General features: G+C 48.7%; 1 protein-coding gene across 3 annotated transcripts; it reads right to left on the minus strand.

Annotated features, from left to right (window-relative positions):
* Positions 1-52: 52 nt before the first annotated feature.
* On the minus strand, positions 53-21004 carry slc37a2 (solute carrier family 37 member 2). 3 transcript variants are annotated; one of them, XM_056410937.1, is made up of 19 exons: positions 20766-21004; positions 20608-20679; positions 19605-19686; positions 19016-19106; positions 18847-18925; positions 18653-18788; positions 15153-15229; positions 12840-13006; positions 12535-12572; positions 12259-12408; positions 6890-6980; positions 6693-6755; positions 6267-6352; positions 3603-3651; positions 2747-2820; positions 2542-2620; positions 2233-2330; positions 2089-2153; positions 173-289 (listed from the first exon to the last, which is right to left on the minus strand). In XM_056410937.1, exons 2-19 carry the CDS (start codon positions 20664-20666, stop codon positions 274-276), a joined length of 1500 nt encoding a protein of 499 aa, XP_056266912.1. In that variant the 5' UTR covers positions 20667-20679; positions 20766-21004; the 3' UTR covers positions 173-273. The 3 variants fall into 3 exon arrangements, 2 of the variants coding, with proteins under 2 accessions (XP_056266911.1, XP_056266912.1); XM_056410936.1 differs by lacking the exon at positions 2233-2330 and having other exon boundaries at positions 53-289; XR_008831147.1 differs by lacking the exons at positions 173-289; positions 2089-2153 and having other exon boundaries at positions 2245-2330; positions 2464-2620.
* Positions 21005-21678: the final 674 nt, after the last annotated feature.

Below are 21678 nucleotides of genomic sequence, written 5' to 3' on the forward strand. Positions count from 1 at the left end.
ATAGTCAGCAGGTAGGACCCGCTGTGTTAATTAAGTAATTAAGACACAGAAGTTAAGAACATGTACCCAGTATGTACACTTTAATGATAAAAGAGTATTAAAACTAGTTAGAAGGAGTCGATCCGTCATTAAAAAGTCTTTCCTCCATCAAGACATATTTTGGTCTCGTTCACAATAAGAAGGCTTCATTGGTCGTTGTAGTGGCTGCGATCGGCCACTGGGGGCTCCACTGGTTCCTTTCCGTCTGCTTCCCAGTTTGATTTGGTGAGTTTTTCAGATTTCTTTGAACCTGCAATAAAAATATTTGAGAAAGACTGTGAGACATTTATAATAACTGTAAATAATATATCTGTTATATTCTGTTTCAAGGGGAAACGTCTAGCGTCAGTGAAACGTAGAACGACTCCTCTGAAGAGATGTATAACGTGTGTTTTACATGGTTTAACTCTTTTAGAGGAGAAGTTGATCCGCTCATAAATCCCCATAAATAACCTAAACTACAGTTTTATCTTGTTATAATCAAACAATAGAACATGTTCATCAGGGAGCTGCTGCTGCCTTCATGCTAAGCTAACGGCGCTAGGCGTCACCACATGAGGGCTTTGCTTTTGTAACCCACTGATTGGCTCATGGAGGCAAAGAATGTCATTGGCCAATCCAGGAGTCCTGATAACTGCCCGGGTCAAGAGGTCGCTTCTGTTTGATTGGGTAGCGGGCATCGTGGTGCACGTGCCCAACGTCCCTTCAGACAGCACTGAGGGCAGCACTGAGAGCAGCACTGAGGGCAGCACTGAGGGCAGCACTGAGAGCAGCACTGAGAGCAGCACTGAGGGCAGCACTGAGAGCAGCACTGAGAGCAGCACTGAGGGCAGCACTGAGGGCAGCACTGAGGGCAGCACTGAGAGCAGCACTGAGGGCAGCACTGAGGGCAGCACTGAGAGCAGCACTGAGAGCAGCACTGAGGGCAGCACTGAGAGCAGCACTGAGAGCAGCACTGAGGGCAGCACTGAGGGCAGCACTGAGAGCAGCACTGAGGGCAGCACTGAGAGCAGCACTGAGAGCAGCACTGAGGGCAGCACTGAGGCAGCACTGAGGCAGCACTGAGGGCAGCACTGAGAGCAGCACTGAGGCAGCACTGAGAGCAGCACTGAGAGCAGCACTGAGGCAGCACTGAGAGCAGCACTGAGGCAGCACTGAGAGCAGCACTGAGAGCAGCACTGAGAGCAGCACTGAGGGCAGCACTGAGGGCAGCACTGAGGGCAGCACTGAGGGCAGCACTGAGAGCAGCACTGAGAGCAGCACTGAGGGCAGCACTGAGGGCAGCACTGAGAGCAGCACTGAGAGCAGCACTGAGGGCAGCACTGAGAGCAGCACTGAGGGCAGCACTGAGGGCAGCACTGAGAGCAGCACTGAGGGCAGCACTGAGGGCAGCGCTGAGAGCAGCACTGAGAGCAGCACTGAGAGCAGCACTGAGGGCAGCACTGAGGGCAGCACTGAGGGCAGCACTGAGAGCAGCACTGAGGGCAGCACTGAGGGCAGCACTGAGGGCAGCACTGAGGGCAGCACTGAGAGCAGCACTGAGGGCAGCACTGAGGGCAGCGCTGAGAGCAGCACTGAGAGCAGCACTGAGAGCAGCACTGAGGGCTGCACTGAGGGCAGCACTGAGGGCAGCCTGCACGACTGACGTGAATGTTGTGGACGTGCAAGGTGCTAGCTTAGCGCTTAGCATATTGTGTTTAAATGCTAGACCTCCATTTTGTTTAATTGCATTCTTTTGTTTCCCAGAGTTCGTCAGCTCTTTGGTTGCTGTTAAAAAAAATAGTTGTTGAATTAACTTTTTTTGTGACCTTGTGTTCAGGTGGTCAGATGACCTCCACTTGGCATCAGATGGCGAGCGACACACAAGCGTGATCACCATGGTGACGCCCACTTCAACCAAGTTTATGTTTCATTATAAATATATGTGTGTAACTTGATTTATTTATTTAATATCAGTAAAAACCCTTAAAACTGAACTATTTGTTGTTTTCTCCCACTAGAGTTGAGCTCCGTAACCGAACCAACGCCCCTCCCCCGCCTGGTGCTCACCCTCGGGATCGGGGGACACGTCGACACCAGCCACACACCTCCTTGTACACCAGCCTGGACAGAAACTGAAGCACACAAACAAACAAACAATGTGTTGTTATTGACAAGAATCCTCCTCCTCCTCCTCCTCCTCCTCCTCCTCACCAGGCAGGCCAGGAGGTCGGAGGCGATGAGCATGTAGAAGACGTTGTTCCAGCCGGTGGGCGAGATGAGGCCGGCCAGCAGGGGGCCCACAGCGGCCCCTAGAGGGGGCGACATGTCACTGCATGAGTCTGAACCACACAACAGCCTCGAGGGGAACGAGGGAGGAAGAGGAGTCGATGATATTAAGGTTTCATCACGTTGTGCTTCAGAGCATCTCATCAGGACGCTTACATTTGTACTTTGACTTCTTGGAATAATCCAGAACAGTAACTGAGAGTCAGCTTTACAAGAGTAACCATGACGACGTACCGACGGAGCCGGTCCCGTCGATGATGGCAGTGACGGTGGACAAGGCCCTGGAGTTCCCTCTCAGGCTCTCGTGTGTTCCCTGTGGCAGGAAATAAATACAGATATCAACTTCATTACTGGGTTATAATGATGTGTTATTGTGTAGGGGGTTTCCCATAATGCATCAGGTCTGTTAGGGGGTTTCCCATGATGCATCAGGTCTCACCAGGTCCGTGGACACAGCGGTGGTGATGAGGGCGTAGGGTCCGTTCACCAGGCCTCCGCACAGCAGCAGCATCCCTGGAGAGGGAGAAGACACGCTGATCAGAGAAACCACATGGGACCCAGACCGGCTCCTAGTTCTGGTCCCATGGGACCCAGACCGGCTCCTAGTCCTGGTCCCATGGGACCCAGACCGGCTCCTAGTCCTGGTCCCATGGGAACTAGACCGGCTCCTAGTCCTGGTCCCATGGGAACTAGACCGGCTCCTAGTCCTGGTCCCATGGGACCCAGACCGACTCCTAGTCCTGGTCCCATGGGAACTAGACCGGCTCCTAGTCCTGGTCCCATGGGACCCAGACCGGCTCCTAGTCCTGGTCCCATGGGAACTAGACCGGCTCCTAGTCCTGGTCCCATGGGAACTAGACCGGCTCCTAGTCCTGGTCCCATGGGACCCAGACTGCTCTAGTCCTGGTCCCATGGGACCCAGACCGTCTCCTAGTCCTGGTCCCATGGGAACTAGACCGGCTCCTAGTCCTGGTCCCATGGGACCCAGACCGGCTCCTAGTCCTGGTCCCATGGGAACTAGACCGGCTCCTAGTCCTGGTCCCATGGGACCCAGACCGACTCCTAGTCCTGGTCCCATGGGACCCAGACCGGCTCCTAGTCCTGGTCCCATGGGAACTAGAACGGCTCCTAGTCCTGGTCCCATGGGACCCAGACCGGCTCCTAGTCCTGGTCCCATGGGAACTAGACCGGCTCCTAGTCCTGGTCCCATGGGACCCAGACCGGCTCCTAGTCCTGGTCCCATGGGAACTAGACCGGCTCATGTGAACTCCTTCTAGAGAGTCTCCAGGTCTTACCGACGGTGGTGCCGATGCTCCTCTGTCCGATGTAGTTATAGAGGTAGAGCTGCAACACAACATTACTGGTACATCAGAGGACTGTCGTGTGTAAACACGTAAACACACACACACACACAACCATCACAACACACACAACCATCACAACACACACAACCATCACAACACACACACACATAACCATCACAACACACACAACCATCACAACACACACACACAACCATCACAACACACACACACAACCATCACAACACACACAACCATCACAACACACACACACACAACCATCACAACACACACAACCATCACAACACACACACACACAACCATCACAACACACACAACCATCACAACACACTCGCAATGAAGAGTCACTCAATAGTAAAATCACTGAAAGGTATAATGCAGATACTAAATGTATAATTCACAGTTTTAATATTAATGACGAATGAAACATTCCGTCTGCAGCTCTCGTGTCACATGATGTTGTTGGAGCATGATGTCATGTTTCCAGACAGAAACAGTGGCTCCAAACATGGAGTTCCTCCTTTTAGTTGTGTAACTTTGTGGTGGTCGGTCCATTTATCAGAGTCTCTTTGAGGCCTTTGAGCCTGTGAGCCGCAGCATGGAACCTTCTCTCAGTGTGATGATGTCATGTCACAGAGTCTCAGTGTGATGATGTCATGTCACATTAGAGTCTCAGTGTGATGATGTCATGTCACATTAGGGTCTCAGTGTGATGATGTCATGTCACATTAGAGTCTCAGTGTGATGATGTCATGTCACATTAGGGTCTCAGTGTGATGATGTCATGTCACAGAGTCTCAGTGTGATGATGTCATGTCACATTAGAGTCTCAGTGTGATGATGTCATGTCACATTAGGGTCTCAGTGTGATGATGTCATGTCACATTAGAGTCTCAGTGTGATGATGTCATGTCACATTAGGGTCTCAGTGTGATGATGTCATGTCACAGAGTCTCAGTGTGATGATGTCATGTCACAGAGTCTCAGTGTGATGATGTCATGTCACATTAGAGTCTCAGTGTGATGATGTCATGTCACATTAGGGTCTCAGTGTGATGATGTCATGTCACATTAGAGTCTCAGTGTGATGATGTCATGTCACATTAGGGTCTCAGTGTGATGATGTCATGTCACAGAGTCTCAGTGTGATGATGTCATGTCACATTAGGGTCTCAGTGTGATGATGTCATGTTATATTAGAGTCTCAGTGTGATGATGTCATGTCACATTAGGGTCTCAGTGTGATGATGTCATGTCACATTAGGGTCTCAGTGTGATGATGTCATGTCATATTAGAGTCTCAGTGTGATGATGTCATGTCACATTAGAGTCTCAGTGTGATGATGTCATGTCACATTAGAGTCTCAGTGTGATGATGTCATGTCACATTAGTCTCAGTGATGATGTCATGTCACAGTCTCAGTGTGATGATGTCATGTCACATTAGAGTCTCAGTGTGATGATGTCATGTCACAGTCTCAGTGTGATGATGTCATGTCACATTAGGGTCTCAGTGTGATGATGTCATGTCACAGTCTCAGTGTGATGATGTCATGTCACAGTCTCAGTGTGATGATGTCATGTCACAGTCTCAGTGTGATGATGTCATGTCACAGTCTCAGTGTGATGATGTCATGTCACATTAGAGTCTCAGTGTGATGATGTCATGTCACATTAGGGTCTCAGTGTGATGATGTCATGTCACATTAGGGTCTCAGTGTGATGATGTCATGTCACAGTCTCAGTGTGATGATGTCATGTCACATTAGGGTCTCAGTGTGATGATGTCATGTCACAGTCTCAGTGTGATGATGTCATGTCACATTAGAGTCTCAGTGTGATGATGTCATGTCACATTAGAGTCTCAGTGTGATGATGTCATGTCACAGTCTCAGTGTGATGATGTCATGTCACAGTCTCAGTGTGATGATGTCATGTCACATTAGGGTCTCAGTGTGATGTCATGTCACAGTCTCAGTGTGATGATGTCATGTCACATTAGAGTCTCAGTGTGATGATGTCATGTCACATTAGAGTCTCAGTGTGATGATGTCATGTCACAGTCTCAGTGTGATGATGTCATGTCACAGTCTCAGTGTGATGATGTCATGTCACAGTCTCAGTGTGATGATGTCATGTCACAGTCTCAGTGTGATGATGTCATGTCACAGTCTCAGTGTGATGATGTCATGTCACAGTCTCAGTGTGATGATGTCATGTCACAGTCTCAGTGTGATGATGTCATGTCACATTAGAGTCTCAGTGTGATGATGTCATGTCACACAGTCTCAGTGTGATGATGTCATGTCACATTAGAGTCTCAGTGTGATGATGTCATGTCACAGTCTCAGTGTGATGATGTCATGTCACAGTCTCAGTGTGATGATGTCATGTCACATTAGAGTCTCAGTGTGATGATGTCATGTCACACAGTCTCAGTGTGATGATGTCATGTCACATTAGAGTCTCAGTGTGATGATGTCATGTCACACAGTCTCAGTGTGATGATGTCACGTCACATTAGGGTCTCAGTGTGATGATGTCATGTCACATTAGGGTCTCAGTGTGATGATGTCATGTCACATTAGGGTCTCAGTGTGATGATGTCATGTCACAGTCTCAGTGTGATGATGTCACCATGGGAGCCGCCGTGAGCAGCATCACGCAGCAGGTGGAGGCTCTGCCCCCCGTGTAGTCAGACACCAAGCCGGCCGTGATGCCTCCTGTGGGCACATGGCAAGGTCACGGCAAGGTCACGTTAAGGTCACGTTAAAGTCACATTACGGTTGTGTTAAGGGCACGTTGAGGTCATGTTAATATCACGTTAAGGTCACGTTAATGTCATATTAAGGCTCCGTTAAGGTCACGTTAAGGTCACATTAAGGCTCCGTGAAGGTCACGGTAAGGTCACATTAAGGCTCCATTAAGGTCACGTTAAGGTCACATTAAGGCTCCATTAAGGTCACATTAAGGCTCCGTTAAGGTTACGCTAAGGCTACGTTAAGGTCAAGTTAAGATCACATTAAGGTCACGGTAAGGTCACGGTAAGGTTGTGCAGCTTACCCACGATTCCTCCCACGTCGAACAGCGTCGACATGTCTCCGGCCTCTTTAGCGTCAAAATGTGCTGAAAATAAAAAGGAGAAAAAACTTTATTAAACTTTAATGTGGATAAAACCACAAAGTATGATGTGATGTATGATGTGATGTGTGATGTATGATGTGATATGTGATGTATGACACACGCGTGTGCATACTGACCGACGTTGGAGATGTAGAGGGGGAGCCAGTACAGGAAGGTGTAGCTCACCAGCTTAGCGAACAGCAGGCAGAGAGAGAACTCCAACACTCCCTGAGGAGGGCAAGAGACACCGTCACCCCCAGGCCGGAGCCGGAAGACTCTAGAACAGGGATTCCCAAAGTGTGGTGCGCGAGCTGTCTCTAGGGGGTGCGCGAGAGGAAAAATGTAATGGTGGTCTAATGGTGTAATAATTAATATTAAACATTCTCAGGGCTCAAGTGTCACGCATTGAGCGTGAGACTCACGCATTTCGGTCTTAACTCACGCTCTCCCGCCACACATCGTATTTCTCACGCTGAAAAAAACTCGGCTATTTAATGTTTAAATGCAGGGGTGCTCAATATCCAGAGCCCGAGGTCTGTGCGCATGGACGGAGCAAAGAAAAGTCACTGCACTTCCCGTCAACAACTCTTCTCGAGCAAAGAAAAGAAAGAAAAGTCACTGCAAGGTGTGGGGATTGGGAAAGTGAACCCGGTCGGGATGTAGAAGGGGGTGCGTGACCTAAAAAGTTTGGGAACCGCTGCTCTAGAAGACTCCACGAGACTCCACGAGACTCTAGAAGACTCCATGTGACTCCAGGTGACTATGAGACTCTAGGAGACTCCAGGTGACTATGAGACTCTAGGAGACTCTAGGAGACTCCAGGTGACTCTAGGAGACTCTATGAGACTCTAGGAGACTCTAGGAGACTCCAGGTGACTCCAGGTGACTCCATGTGACTCCAGGTGACTCCAGGTGACTCTAGGAGACTCTATGAGACTCTAGGAGACTCCAGGTGACTCTAGGAGACTCCAGGTGACTCCATGTGACTCCATGTGACTCCAGGTGACTCTATGAGACTCTAGGAGACTCTAGGAGACTCCAGGTGACTCCATGTGACTCCATGTGACTCCAGGTGACTCTAGGAGACTCTAGGAGACTCTAGGAGACTCCAGGTGACTCCATGTGACTCCAGGTGACTCCAGGTGACTCTAGGAGACTCTATGAGACTCTAGGAGACTCCAGGTGACTCTAGGAGACTCCAGGTGACTCCATGTGACTCCATGTGACTCCAGGTGACTCTAGGAGACTCTATGAGACTCTAGGAGACTCTAGGAGACTCCAGGTGACTCCATGTGACTCCAGGTGACTCCAGGTGACTCTAGGAGACTCTATGAGACTCCAGGTGACTCTAGGAGACTCCAGGTGACTCCATGTGACTCCAGGTGACTCCATGTGACTCCAGGTGACTCCAGGTGACTCTACGAGACTCTATGAGACTCCAGGTGACTCTATGAGACTCCAGGTGACTCCATGTGACTCCAGGTGACTCTAGGAGACTCCAGGTGACTCTATGAGACTCTAGGAGACTCTATGAGACTCTAGGAGACTCCATGTGACTCCAGGTGACTCCAGGTGACTCTAGGAGACTCTATGAGACTCTAGGAGACTCCAGGTGACTCTATGAGACTCTAGGAGACTCTATGAGACTCTAGGAGACTCCATGTGACTCCAGGTGACTCCAGGTGACTCTAGGAGACTCTATGAGACTCTAGGAGACTCCAGGTGACTCTAGGAGACTCCAGGTGACTCTATGAGACTCTAGGAGACTCTATGAGACTCTAGGAGACTCCAGGTGACTCCAGGTGACTCTAGGAGACTCTAGGAGACTCTATGAGACTCCAGGTGACTCTATGAGACTCTATGAGACTCTAGGAGACTCCAGGTGACTCCAGGTGACTCTATGAGACTCTATGAGACTCTAGGAGACTCCAGGTGACTCTATGAGACTCTAGGAGACTCCATGTGACTCTAGGAGACTCTAGGAGACTCCAGGTGACTCTAGGAGACTCCATGTGACTCCATGTGACTCCAGGTGACTCTAGGAGACTCCAGGTGACTCTATGAGACTCTAGGAGACTCCATGTGACTCTAGGAGACTCTAGGAGACTCCAGGTGACTCCAGGTGACTCTAGGAGACTCCATGTGACTCCATGTGACTCCAGGTGACTCTAGGAGACTCCAGGTGACTCTATGAGACTCTAGGAGACTCCAGATGACTCCATGTGACTCTAGGAGACTCTAGAAGACTCCATGTGACTCTATGAGACTCTAGGAGACTCCATGTGACTCTAGGAGACTCCATGTGACTCTAGGAGACTCTATGAGACTCTAGGAGACTCCAGGTGACTCTAGGAGACTCCAGGTGACTCTATGAGACTCTAGGAGACTCTATGAGACTCTAGGAGACTCCATGTGACTCCAGGTGACTCCAGGTGACTCTAGGAGACTCTATGAGACTCTAGGAGACTCCAGGTGACTCTAGGAGACTCCAGGTGACTCTATGAGACTCTAGGAGACTCTATGAGACTCTAGGAGACTCCAGGTGACTCCAGGTGACTCTAGGAGACTCTAGGAGACTCTATGAGACTCCAGGTGACTCTATGAGACTCTATGAGACTCTAGGAGACTCCAGGTGACTCCAGGTGACTCTATGAGACTCTATGAGACTCTAGGAGACTCCAGGTGACTCTATGAGACTCTAGGAGACTCCATGTGACTCTAGGAGACTCTAGGAGACTCCAGGTGACTCTAGGAGACTCCATGTGACTCCAGGTGACTCTAGGAGACTCCAGGTGACTCTATGAGACTCTAGGAGACTCCATGTGACTCTAGGAGACTCTAGGAGACTCCAGGTGACTCCAGGTGACTCTAGGAGACTCCATGTGACTCCATGTGACTCTAGGAGACTCCAGGTGACTCTATGAGACTCTAGGAGACTCCAGATGACTCCATGTGACTCTAGGAGACTCTAGAAGACTCCATGTGACTCTATGAGACTCTAGGAGACTCCATGTGACTCTAGGAGACTCCATGTGACTCTAGGAGACTCCAGGTGACTCTGAGACTCTAGGAGACTCCATGTGACTCTAGGAGACTCCAGGTGACTCTAGGAGACTCCAGATGACTCCAACACTGCTCCCTCTGCCCCTCCTCCTCTGGCCTCCTCTGTCCCATCTGCTTCCCTCAACTGACTCACCTGCACCCATAACTCTGCCGCTGCCGCTCTCACTCTCCCTCCTCTTCCTCCCTTCTTCTGTCTCTTGATGTCCTTTTAGCTTCCGCCACGTTCGGAAATCTTCGGGCCCGTGGTTTGAGGATCAAAGGCCGTGAGAGAAAAGAAGAAATCGAGAAAGAAAAAGGCGAAATCGAATTCAATCTCTCGCAAGACTTGCTCTCTATCAATCTCTCCTCTCCTTCTCTCTCTCCCTCTCTGCAGCCAAAAAGCTCTGTCTACCCCACTAAATTCAAACTATCTCATCTCCCCCCAAAACTTGATCCTCTATTTTTCGACTCCCTTCTTTTGTCGAGCCACTCCTTCGATCACCTTTACAAACAAGATTTTACCATACCGCCTCCCTACCTCACCAAGACTATCACCAACACCCTTTCTAACTCCTTCCCTTCCTTCCTCATCCTGTCTCCCAACAAAGTTCTTAGCTAGCGACCACCCCCCTGCCACTCGACCCTCGTCCCGCTCTGCCTCCCCACCGAACACCGTTGACCTTCTCTGATTCCGTCCTTCTCCCCAACAGCTCCTCTCAACTGGCTGTTTCTCAACTCTTCTGGAGGCAGAGTCAACCTCAACCTCTCCTGAACTCCTCTCTCACTGAAGCACCACAGTCAGGCCCTCCTGAAGTCTCCCTTTCTCTGAGCCTCTGATCTCGAGCCGTCTGCCTATCTTCACAGTAACCTCCTTCTCTCTCTACCAGTCCCTCTGACTCAATGCCACTGACTTGAGCACAGTCCTGCTGTCTCTGGCCTCCTACTGTGCTAGAGCAGCCTCACACTGCTAGAGCAGCCTCGACCCTCGACAGAGATCCTTCTCATCCTGTCTGCAGCTTTTCCTGATCTCGGCAGCCTCAGATCTTGATCTAGCACTGCACACCCTTTCTTCCTAGACCTGCGACCGCACTCACCTTCCTACCTTCTCCTCCGCCACCTGATCCTCGTCATCACTGATAGTTCCCGGCTCCGCCCCAACCTCTGTAATAAATTCTTCGCCTGTCATTGCCCGTCCTCTCTCTACATCCCTCCTCTCACACCCAACAAGCCTCAGGGCTTCATCCGTCTCTCGCCTCTTCTCTGTCAAGATCTCTGCCCGTCTCCAATCATGATCTCAGTGGATGTCTGCTCAACTGATAACCTGACCCTGACAAGACTGTTCCTGCGTCACGCCAGGAAAGGCTCTACCCACGCCCATCTGACTCTAACCAACTGTCAGGTTGCTCACCGACTGCTGCCAAGACCTGACTATCAACCCACAATCTCCTGACGTCAACACTACCCGACGACGCTGCCCTGTAGGTACATGCTGCACAACATCAGGAGTGGCCGCCCTCTTTCTTACGACGGAACCCGAGGGTCTGACGCTGCACTGTCCAACTCACCGACGCAACAAACCCCTCCTGGCTGCCTGTAGGTACATGCTTAACCACCCCGGCAGCTCACTGCCTCAGCTCCTGGCTAGAAGGGTGCCGAGGCCCCACACCACCCGCCTCCATCTCCACTGCGACTGCCCCTCCCGACTGGCCGCAAAACACCCACGCTGGCCACCCGCACCGACGGATCGCAGAATGAGGCAGCTCGGGATATGGTCCAGCTGCAACAATCGGGCCCCTCTGGCATCCATTTCTCAATCGACGGGCCCTTACTGCATCCGGTGCCCGGTTCAAAATCATACCCCGGCGCTGTCGCTGGCTCTCAGTGGTGTTCACTCCCTACCGACATCAGTGGAGCAGGGTGCCACAACACTTCTCGGCGGAGACCGGCTCCACCTTGTCCGACTATATTCACTTAAAACACGAAATCAGACAGTTCAAACATCTCTGTTTCCTATGTGGGCTCCACAATTCCGACATGTTGAGGAAATGTTAGAAGAGCAGATGTTGTTCACACTGGCCCCAGGTTGAAAATGCACCATTGTAATCCGCCGGATAAAACAGATTAGCACTTCAGTGGCACTTAATGTAATGTGACTCTATGAGACTCTAGAAGACTCCATGTGACTCTAGGAGACTCCAGATGACTCCATGTGACTCTATGAGACTCTAGGAGACTCCATGTGACTCTAGGAGACTCCAGATGACTCCATGTGACTCTAGGAGACTCCAGATGACTCCATGTGACTCTATGAGACTCTAGGAGACTCCATGTGACTCTAGGAGACTCCAGATGACTCCAGGTGACTCTAGGAGACTCCATGTGACTCCATGTGACTCCAGGTGAGGATGTATTGTCCATCAGCTCCATGATGCTCCCATGAAGCCGATTGGTCGAGGCCACTCACCGGTATCCTGAGCGCCCCGCTGAAGCTGATGGCCTCCATGTGCTCCTCCACCTCCTCCACCACGTCGGCGCTGATGGAGCCGTAAGCGCTCCCCTCCACTTGGGCCGAGTCGTTGCCGACGGCGACGGCCTCGTCTCCCTCCGTCTCACTCTGGAAACACAGAGAAGAGTTCAGTCTCCAGGGAGTTGGAGAGGAAGCAAAGCGTCATGTATGTGAAGGCATTGTGTGCATCATCATCGTCATGCAGGATGAAGGGGGGTGGAGGCCGTCTCTCACGTGGTGCTGAGGAGGAAAGCAGTTGACGTCTTCAGGTTCTGAGGAACAGATGTTTAGGTTTGAAGGAGATAAAACAATCATTTAAATCTGAATTCATCCGACCCTCACACGCATCGTTTATACTTCATAAAGTAGAGCTGCAGTTTACTCTGATCCAGATAATCGTTCCAACACTTTAAAGTTGCTGCATAAACATTCACTGCTTCACCAACAAGTCAAACAGGATGCGGCACATCTGAGAAGACGAGCCCTTTCAAAATAAAAGTCTCTGGATATAAACCTTGCTCCAGGCTCTGTGAACTCACTCTCCACCAGGAAGAAGAAGCACAGCACGCCGGTGGAGGCGATGATGAGTCCGGGCACGATGAAGGACATCCCCCACTGAGAGGACACGAAGGCTCCGGCGATCAGGGAGCCCAGGATGTTCCCCACGGAGGTGTGGGAGTTCCACACGCCCATGATGAGCCCCCGCCTGAGGGCCGAGACCACACTCAGCTGGCTCACATTGAAGGAGGAGTTACACATCGGTGTGAAGATGCTGGCTCAGAGTGAGATTCAGTCCTCGTGACGCGAGTCAGGACATCGTTATCTGGGCGACGAGGTCCTGATCCACTCGCCTCCCCAAACCACGACTTTAAGTGTTAGCATGGATAACTCCAGTGGTCGCCCACTTTGAGGGAAGGAAATGTTCATGCCTTACCAAGAAAATGGTCTACGCTGACTGTTTACTGAAATAACTTGTTGGGTCTCCTCCAGCTGGGTTTTTAAAATAATAGAACAAAGAAAATTGCAATCACTTTGAAGTAAACGTGCAATCACAATGCAAATAAAGTTATTTGTGCAAAATAAACTGTGAAGTCACTTGAACATGTACTTATTAATAACTTAGTTTCATGTCTGTGTACTTTTAACTTGTGAAGTTCTCAATAAAATGTCTTTCTGCATTTCCCCCTGTGCCCCTCCTGTAGTACCGCTGCGCCCCACTAGAGGGCCACAGCGGTACTCCAGCCTGTCAACCAGACACAACGTGTGAACGGCAAAGCATTCAGTCCTCATGCTAAGATAACCTAAACGAACCTAAAATAACCTAAACCTAAACTAACCTAAAATAACCTAACTAACCTAAAATAACCTAAACTAAAATAACGTAACCAACCTAAAATAACCTAAACCTAAACTAACCTAAACATAAAATAACCTAAACTAAAATAACCTAAACATAAAATAACCTAAACTAACCTAAACCTAAACTAACCTAAACATAAAATAACCTAAACTAAAATAACCTAAACATAAAATAACCTAAACTAACCTAAAATAACCTAAACCTAAACTAACCTAAAATAACCTAACTAACCTAAAATAACCTAAACATAAAATAACCTAACTAACATAAAATAACCTAACCTAAAATAACCTAACTAAGATAAAATAACCTAAACTAACCCCGCCCAGACTGACAATATTCTCATCACATCACACACACAGAAAAAACACCCACACACCCACACACACACACAGAAAAAACACACCCACACCCACACCCACACACACATAACACCAGCCTGTCCGGTTCATCCAGCGTGTCACTGTAAGGTGTGTTTGACTCCGTCTGGTTGAGTCAGTGAACAGTGCGTTGTGTGTAGTATAGTGTGTAGTGTAGTGTAGTGTGTAGTGTGTAGTATAGTGTGGTGTGTAGTGTGTAGTATAGTGTGTGTAGTGTGTAGTGTAGTGTGTAGTGTGTAGTATAGTGTGTAGTGTGGTGTGTAGTGTGGTGTGTAGTATAGTGTGTAGTGTGGTGTGTAGTGTGTAGTGTAGTATAGTGTGGTGTGTAGTGTGTAGTGTGCGTATGTAGTGTGTAGTGTGTGTGTGTGTAGTGTGTAGTGTGGTGTGTAGTGTGTAGTGTAGTGTGTAGTGTGTAGTGTGGTGTGTAGTGTGTAGTATAGTGTGTAGTGTAGTGTGTAGTGTAGTGTGTAGTGTAGTGTAGTGTGGTGTGTAGTGTAGTGTGTAGTGTGGTGTGTAGTGTGGTGTGTAGTATAGTGTGTAGTGTGGTGTAGTGTAGTGTGTAGTGTAGTGTAGTATAGTGTGTAGTGTAGTGTGTAGTGTAGTGTGTGTGTAGTGTAGTATAGTGTGTAGTATAGTGTGTAGTGTTGTGTAGTGTAGTATAGTGTGTAGTGTAGTGTAGTGTGTAGTGTAGTATAGTGTGTAGTAGTGTGTAGTGTTGTGTAGTGTAGTATAGTGTAGTGTGTTGTGTAGTGTAGTGTAGTATAGTGTGTAGTATAGTGTGTAGTGTTGTGTAGTGTAGTGTGTTGTGTAGTGTAGTGTGTAGTATAGTGTGTAGTGTTGTGTAGTGTAGTATAGTGTGTGTGTGTAGTGTAGTGTAGTATAGTGTGTAGTGTAGTGTGTAGTGTAGTGTGTAGACCAAGATGAGTTAGTCCTCAGATGTGGGTTTTGAAGCAGGTTTTGGCTCCATGATGCTGGTTTGATGTCTGAGATGAATCAGAACACGCGTGTGCATGTGTCCAGCTGACCACGCGTGTGCATGTGTCCAGCTGAATAAGCGTGTGCATGTGTCCAGCTGACCACGCGTGTGCAGCTGCTGCGTCAGCAGGACTCACTTCCCCTTCCCAAACCAGTTGCCAACGCACGCCACCACAGCCGGCCAACCGGTGGTCTGCATGAGGCCGTTCAGGACCTGCAGGACAGAGAGGACAGCTGTCACACACGCATGCACACACACACACACACACACACGCACGCACGCACACACACACACACACACACAGACACGCACGCACGCACGCACGCCGACGCATGCGCCGCACGCACGACGCGACGCACGCACGCACGCACGCACGCACGCACGCACGCACGCACGCACGCACGCACGCACGCACGCACGCACGCACGCACGCACGCACGCACGCACGCACGCACGCACGCACGCACACACACACACACACACACACACACACACACACACACACACACACACACACACACACACACACACACACACACACACACACACACACACACACACACACACACACACACACACACACACACACACACACACACACACACACACACACACACACACACACACACACACACCTGTGACGGGCGCTGGGTCATGTGACGGGCACTGAGTCATGTGACCCAGTCGTTGTGTCTCTGCAGAACATGTGATGCTCTGAGGGTCATGTGACGTTCTGAGGGTCATGTGACGTTCTGAGGGTCATGTGACGTTCTGAGGGTCATGTGATGCTCTGAGGGTCATGTGACGTTCTGAGGGTCATGTGACGTTCTGAGGGTCATGTGATGCTCTGAGGGTCATGTGACGTTCTGAGGGTCATGTGACGTTCTGAGGGTCATGTGACGCGTCACGCTGGAGCGTTCAGAGCTCAGGGAGAGACGAGCTTCAGCTGAGTGAAGAACGAAACACAGGAGACGAGGAGAGCGCCTGAGAACTGATGTTGTATAATGTTACGCTGCGCTACGTTAGGTCACGCTACATTACGTTACGTTACATTACGTTACATTACGCTGCGCTACATTACATTACGCTACGTCACGCTGCGCTACATTACGTGACGTTATGTTACATTACGTTACATAACGTTACGCTGCGCTACGTTACATTACGTTACATTACGCTGCGCTACGTTACGCTGTGCTGCGCTACGTTACGCTACGTTACATTACGTTACATTACGCTGCGCTACGTTACGCTGCGCTACGTTACATTACGCTACATTACGTTGCATTACGCTGCGCTACGTTACGTTACGTTGCATTACGTTACATTACGCTGCGCTACGTTACATTACATTACATTACGCTACGTCACGATGCGCTAAGTTACGCTGCGCTACGTTACATTACGCTGCACTATGTTACATTACATTACGCTGCGCTACGTTACATTACGTTACCTTACATTACGCTGCGCTACGTTATGCTGCTCTACATTACATTACATTACGCTGCGCTACGTTACATTACGCTGCACTACGTTACGCTGTGCTGCGCTACGCTGCGCTACGTTATGCTGCTCTACATTACGTTACATTACGCTGCGCTACGTTACGTTACACTACGTTACATTACGCTGCGCTACGTTACGCTGCGCTACGTTACGTTGCATTACGTTGCATTACGCTGCGCTACGTTACATTACATTACGTCACGATGCGCTAAGTTACGCTGCGCTACATTACGCTGCGCTACGTTGCATTACATTACGCTGCGCTACGTTACATTACATTACGCTGCGCTACGTTACATTACGTTACCTTACATTACGCTGCGCTACGTTACGCTACGTTATGTTACGTTATATTATTTTTAGGGCTGTCAGCGTTAACCTATGCGATTAATTTGGCCGCGTTAACGCACTAAAATATTTTAACGCAATTAACGCAACTTTGTTTACTTCCGGTGTTCGTTGACGTTTTTACACTCAAACCGAGTGTCAAACCGCGGCAGTACGGTTTAACACTGTTTCCGTTTTTAAAACAATTCTTTCTCCGCGAAAATAAGGAGCATAAATGAGTTTAACTCGTGGATGAATCAGTCGGGTTTCCTCCTGCTCCTCCTTCCTCCCGTCTCCCCCTCTGACACACAGAGGAACGGAGGGGCGACGTGTCGGGGGACGCGGCGCGGAAAGAACTCGTCACACGAAACCTTCACCGTGATTGGTCAATCCGTTTGTCTGTCAACATTTTGGGGGAAAAAAAACCAATGAACACTCAGTAAATCACAAAGGACCTCCCACCTCACAGGTGAGGCTCATTAGCAGCCTGTCAGTCAGAGAGCAGAGAACACGGCACCAGGACAACTGAGCCTCATTTCAGAGCTGAGATTGTTCTGGAATGTTTGATGTAGAACCTTCAACGTGATTTGTCAATCCGTTTGTCTGTCAACATTTCGGGAAAAAAACAACCAATGAACACTCAGTAAATCACAAAGGACCTCCCACCTCACGGGTGAGGCTCTATAGCAGCCTGTCAGTCAGAGAGCAGAGAACACGGCACCAGGACAACTGAGCCTCATTGAATAGAGATGAGATTGTTCTGGAATGTTTGATGTAGAACACGTGGGGGTGTGTCACATGCAAACGCCTTTTAAAGGTGAATTTAATTTATTTTGTAAAATGTATAAAATGCCCCCAGCCTCCAGAGGGTGAACAGGACACATGTGAATGTCAGTCAGTCACCAAGGCCACTGGTTCTGCTGTTCAGTGGTAAAGATGACAGGACCAATGGGGTCTCAATATACTTCTTTTTATTTACTAATCTGATGTTTCACTGAAGAAACAATTTATCATCCACAATATTAAATACCTCGCTGGCACTTTATAGGTAGGAGCCTCTTTGAAAACACAGCTCTGTGTGAAGTTTGGTCTTTAAAAAGAATGAACTTTTAACTTTTAACTTTTAACTTTTAATTGCGATTAATCGCGATTAATTAATCGCAATTTCAAAATGTGCGATTAATTAGTTAATTTTTTTAAATCGATTGACAGCCCTAATTATTCTATGATATATTGTTATGCTATATTATATTAAGTTATGTTAAATTATATTATGTCATGTTATATAATATTATGTTATATTATGTTACGTTATATTATATTAAATTATGTTATATGATGTTATGTCAACACGTAGGTTATCAGATGTAACATCTTGAAGCGGTTGTAAAGAAGATGCCGGTGTTGGCGTTGCAGCATCGTGAGCGACACGGGAATGGAAAGTAGCTCGAAGGCAGTTTTCTCTCCACGTGTCCGACGGTCACGTGACTTCAACCTGCACGATGACGTCATCGCTGGAGAGAAGTGAAACTCAACTGTCTTCACCGTTGATCCTTCATGCAGAACTTCTGGGCAACAGACGCAGCTACAGAGAGGCTTAACAGCTGTAAAGGCAGGATGGGACCAGAACTGGCAACCTCGATGTGACGACGAGCCTCGTGGCCCACGTGTTGCTCACCAGGAACTAGTCTGACCCCGAACACCACACCGCCTTTACATTCCTGTTTGTGTTCGGCTTGAACCGACACGACGGTCTGCCAACGTGTCAGAGGTCAGGTCAGAGGTCACCTGTGTGTTTACCTGGATGGCGGCGTAGTACCCCAGCGAGTGGATGTTCAGGTAGAAGCCGAGGCCGAACAGACACGTGAACACGCCGCTCATCACCATCCCGAAGCTCAGGTAGTAACGCAGAGGCAGCCGCTCCCCGAAGACCCCGCTGTGGACACAGGGCCAGTTTGAGTCACACACACACACACACGGAGGTGACGGCTCACCTGAAGAACATGCCGATGGCGTAGGCCACCAGGAAGGAGTTGTCCAGGACCCCGAACAGGGTCTGGTAGTTGTCCTGGTCTGGGAGGACACGTTAAACGATGAGCTTCATGTGGACGCCACACACACACACTGTGTATTATGTGTTCATAGACATCACTCAGGACTCACCAAAAGGAGCCCAGTCACACCAGGTCTCATTGTTGGTGACGTTGAGGTCTGCAGGCCGAACCACGGAGGAGCAGTTCCTGTGCAGCTCGCCCTGACACACACACACACACACACACACACACACACACACACACACACACACACACACACACACACACACACACACACACACACACACACACACACACACACACACACACACACACACACACACACACACACACAATAACATGTTGACATTAATATTATCATTCATGCTGCAGCTTCTTGAGAGCCACAAAGCAGAGGAAAACATTTGTTTTTATTTAATGTACACACACACGTATACACGTATACACACACACACACACACACACACACAGCTCTGCATGTTCAATGATTTACTTTAAAAACTATTTCCTAAACAATCAGAATCTTTCTCAGAACTCTTGAGAGATAAAGAGCTCCTCTGACTCTGACGTTGATGTTTCCAAGATGAATTGATTTATGTTGCTCTTGAATGAGGACGGAGGATTCTGCAGCTCTTGACCTCTGACCTCTGACCTGTCAAAGACCCCGTCATGAGGAGGAATCGAGTTGCCACGGTTACCTTAACAATGCTGATGGGCTTCCGTGAAAGGTGGTAGGCCGTGTAGAAGAGGAAGGTGAGGCCGAGAGTGAAACCTCGGTACCTGCGAAGGAAACCGAGTGAATATTAGAGAGGAAATAAGAAGCTGCAGTTTCATTACGACGTCATCATTACGACGTTTCATTACGATGTCATCATTACGTTTCATTACGTCATCATTACGACGTTTCATTACGATGTCATCATTACGTTTCATTACGTCATCATTACGACGTTTCATTACGATGTCATCATTACGTTTCATTACGTCATCATTACGACGTTTCATTACGACGTTTCATTACGATGTCATCATTACGTTTCATTACGTCATCATTACGACGTTTCATTACGATGTCATCATTACGACGTTTCATTACATTTCATTACGACGTTTCATTACGACGTCATCATTACGACGTCATCATTACGATGTTTCATTACGACGTTTCATTACGATGTCATCATTACGTTTCATTACGTCATCATTACGACGTTTCATTACGACGTCGTAATGATGAAGTCATCATTACGAGTAGTTATAATAGTTACATATAGTAGTTATAATAGTTACATATAGTAGTTATAATAGTCACATATAGTAGTTATAATAGTTACATATAGTAGTTATAATAGTTACATATAGTTATGCACACAAACCAAACGTGTCTGAGGACAAGCTCAACAGAAATATAATAAACAGAGTTTACAGATCATTCACAGCTGAAGGGAGGAGACAGAGACAAAGACACAGAGACACAAAGACACAAAGACACAGAGAGACAGAGAGACACAGACACAGAGAGACATAAAGACACGGAGAAATAAACACATAGACATGGAGACCGAGACATAAATACAGAAAGACACAGACAGACAGAGACAAAGATATAAAGACATAAAGTGACGTTAGTTACTGGAGAACAATGGAAACAAGGATAATAAACTTTGAGGAGAACAATGGGAAGCGGGAAAAGGAACTCACCAACTGTCCCGGGAGAAGGACGTGGTGAACCTGATGCCGGGAGCCAGAGGAGACTTCATGGCTGGACCACAACTTCAACAACAACAACAACAACAACAACAAACATCAACTCGTGCTCCAGAGTCCTCGGACAGCAGCGGGAAGTGGAGCTCACTTACCGGGAGTCGGTCGGTGAGTGACCCGCGGACAGAGCCTCTCGGTGGGACAGGTAGCGCGTGAACAGCAGGTCTCCATGCGGCGCGCGCTCTTTATGTCCCACGCGCGCGGCCGGCCTCGTGCGCGTCAGAGGAGAGACGCGTCCCTTATGGTATAAATAATGTTATTAAGAGTCTATTCATGTTCCTCAGTCAGGGTTTCCAGACGGAGAAGGGCGGCGGCCATGTGACCCCCCCCCCTCCCTTCCAGTGACGTCACAGGAAACAGCTGAGGGGGAGCAGAGGGCCGATGCGCCCCTAGTGGCGAGACAAGGGTCATACCAACAGAAACAGTCATAACAACAACAACCTGACCAAAACAAGGGGTGTGATGTGCTTCATAGGGAAAGAAAACAACAACAACAACAACATGCATGAAACAATAATAATAATAATAATAATACATTAATTTTATAAGGCGCCTTTCAAGGCACTCAAGGTCGCCGTACAACATATTTAAAAAAATGGACACAATTAAAAAGCAGAACAGTTAAAAAGCAAAACAGTTAAAAAGCAGAACAGTCTGCAGCAGAGCAACCAAGAGGGGAACAGGTCAGCCATAGGCCTGCCTGAAAAGGTGAGTTTTGAGGTGAGTTTTGAATAAAGTGATAGAGTCAATGTTTCTGATGTCAGGGGGGAGGGAGTTCCATAGGCGAGGGGCAGAGCGGCTGAAGGCTCGTGACCCCATGGTGGACAAACGAGCTGGGGGGACAGTCAGGTTGATGGAGGAGGCAGACCTGAGAGACCGGGTGGGGATGTTGATTTGGAGGAGGTGAGACAGGTATGGAGGCGAGGTTGTGGATGGCCTTGAATGCATGGAGCAGGATCTTAAAGTCAATGCGGTGTTTGATGGGAAGCCAGTGGAGTTGCTGTAGAA

This window comes from Pseudoliparis swirei, unplaced genomic scaffold, assembly GCF_029220125.1.
Source record: "Pseudoliparis swirei isolate HS2019 ecotype Mariana Trench unplaced genomic scaffold, NWPU_hadal_v1 hadal_30, whole genome shotgun sequence".
Classification (NCBI taxonomy): Eukaryota; Metazoa; Chordata; class Actinopteri; order Perciformes; family Liparidae; genus Pseudoliparis; species Pseudoliparis swirei.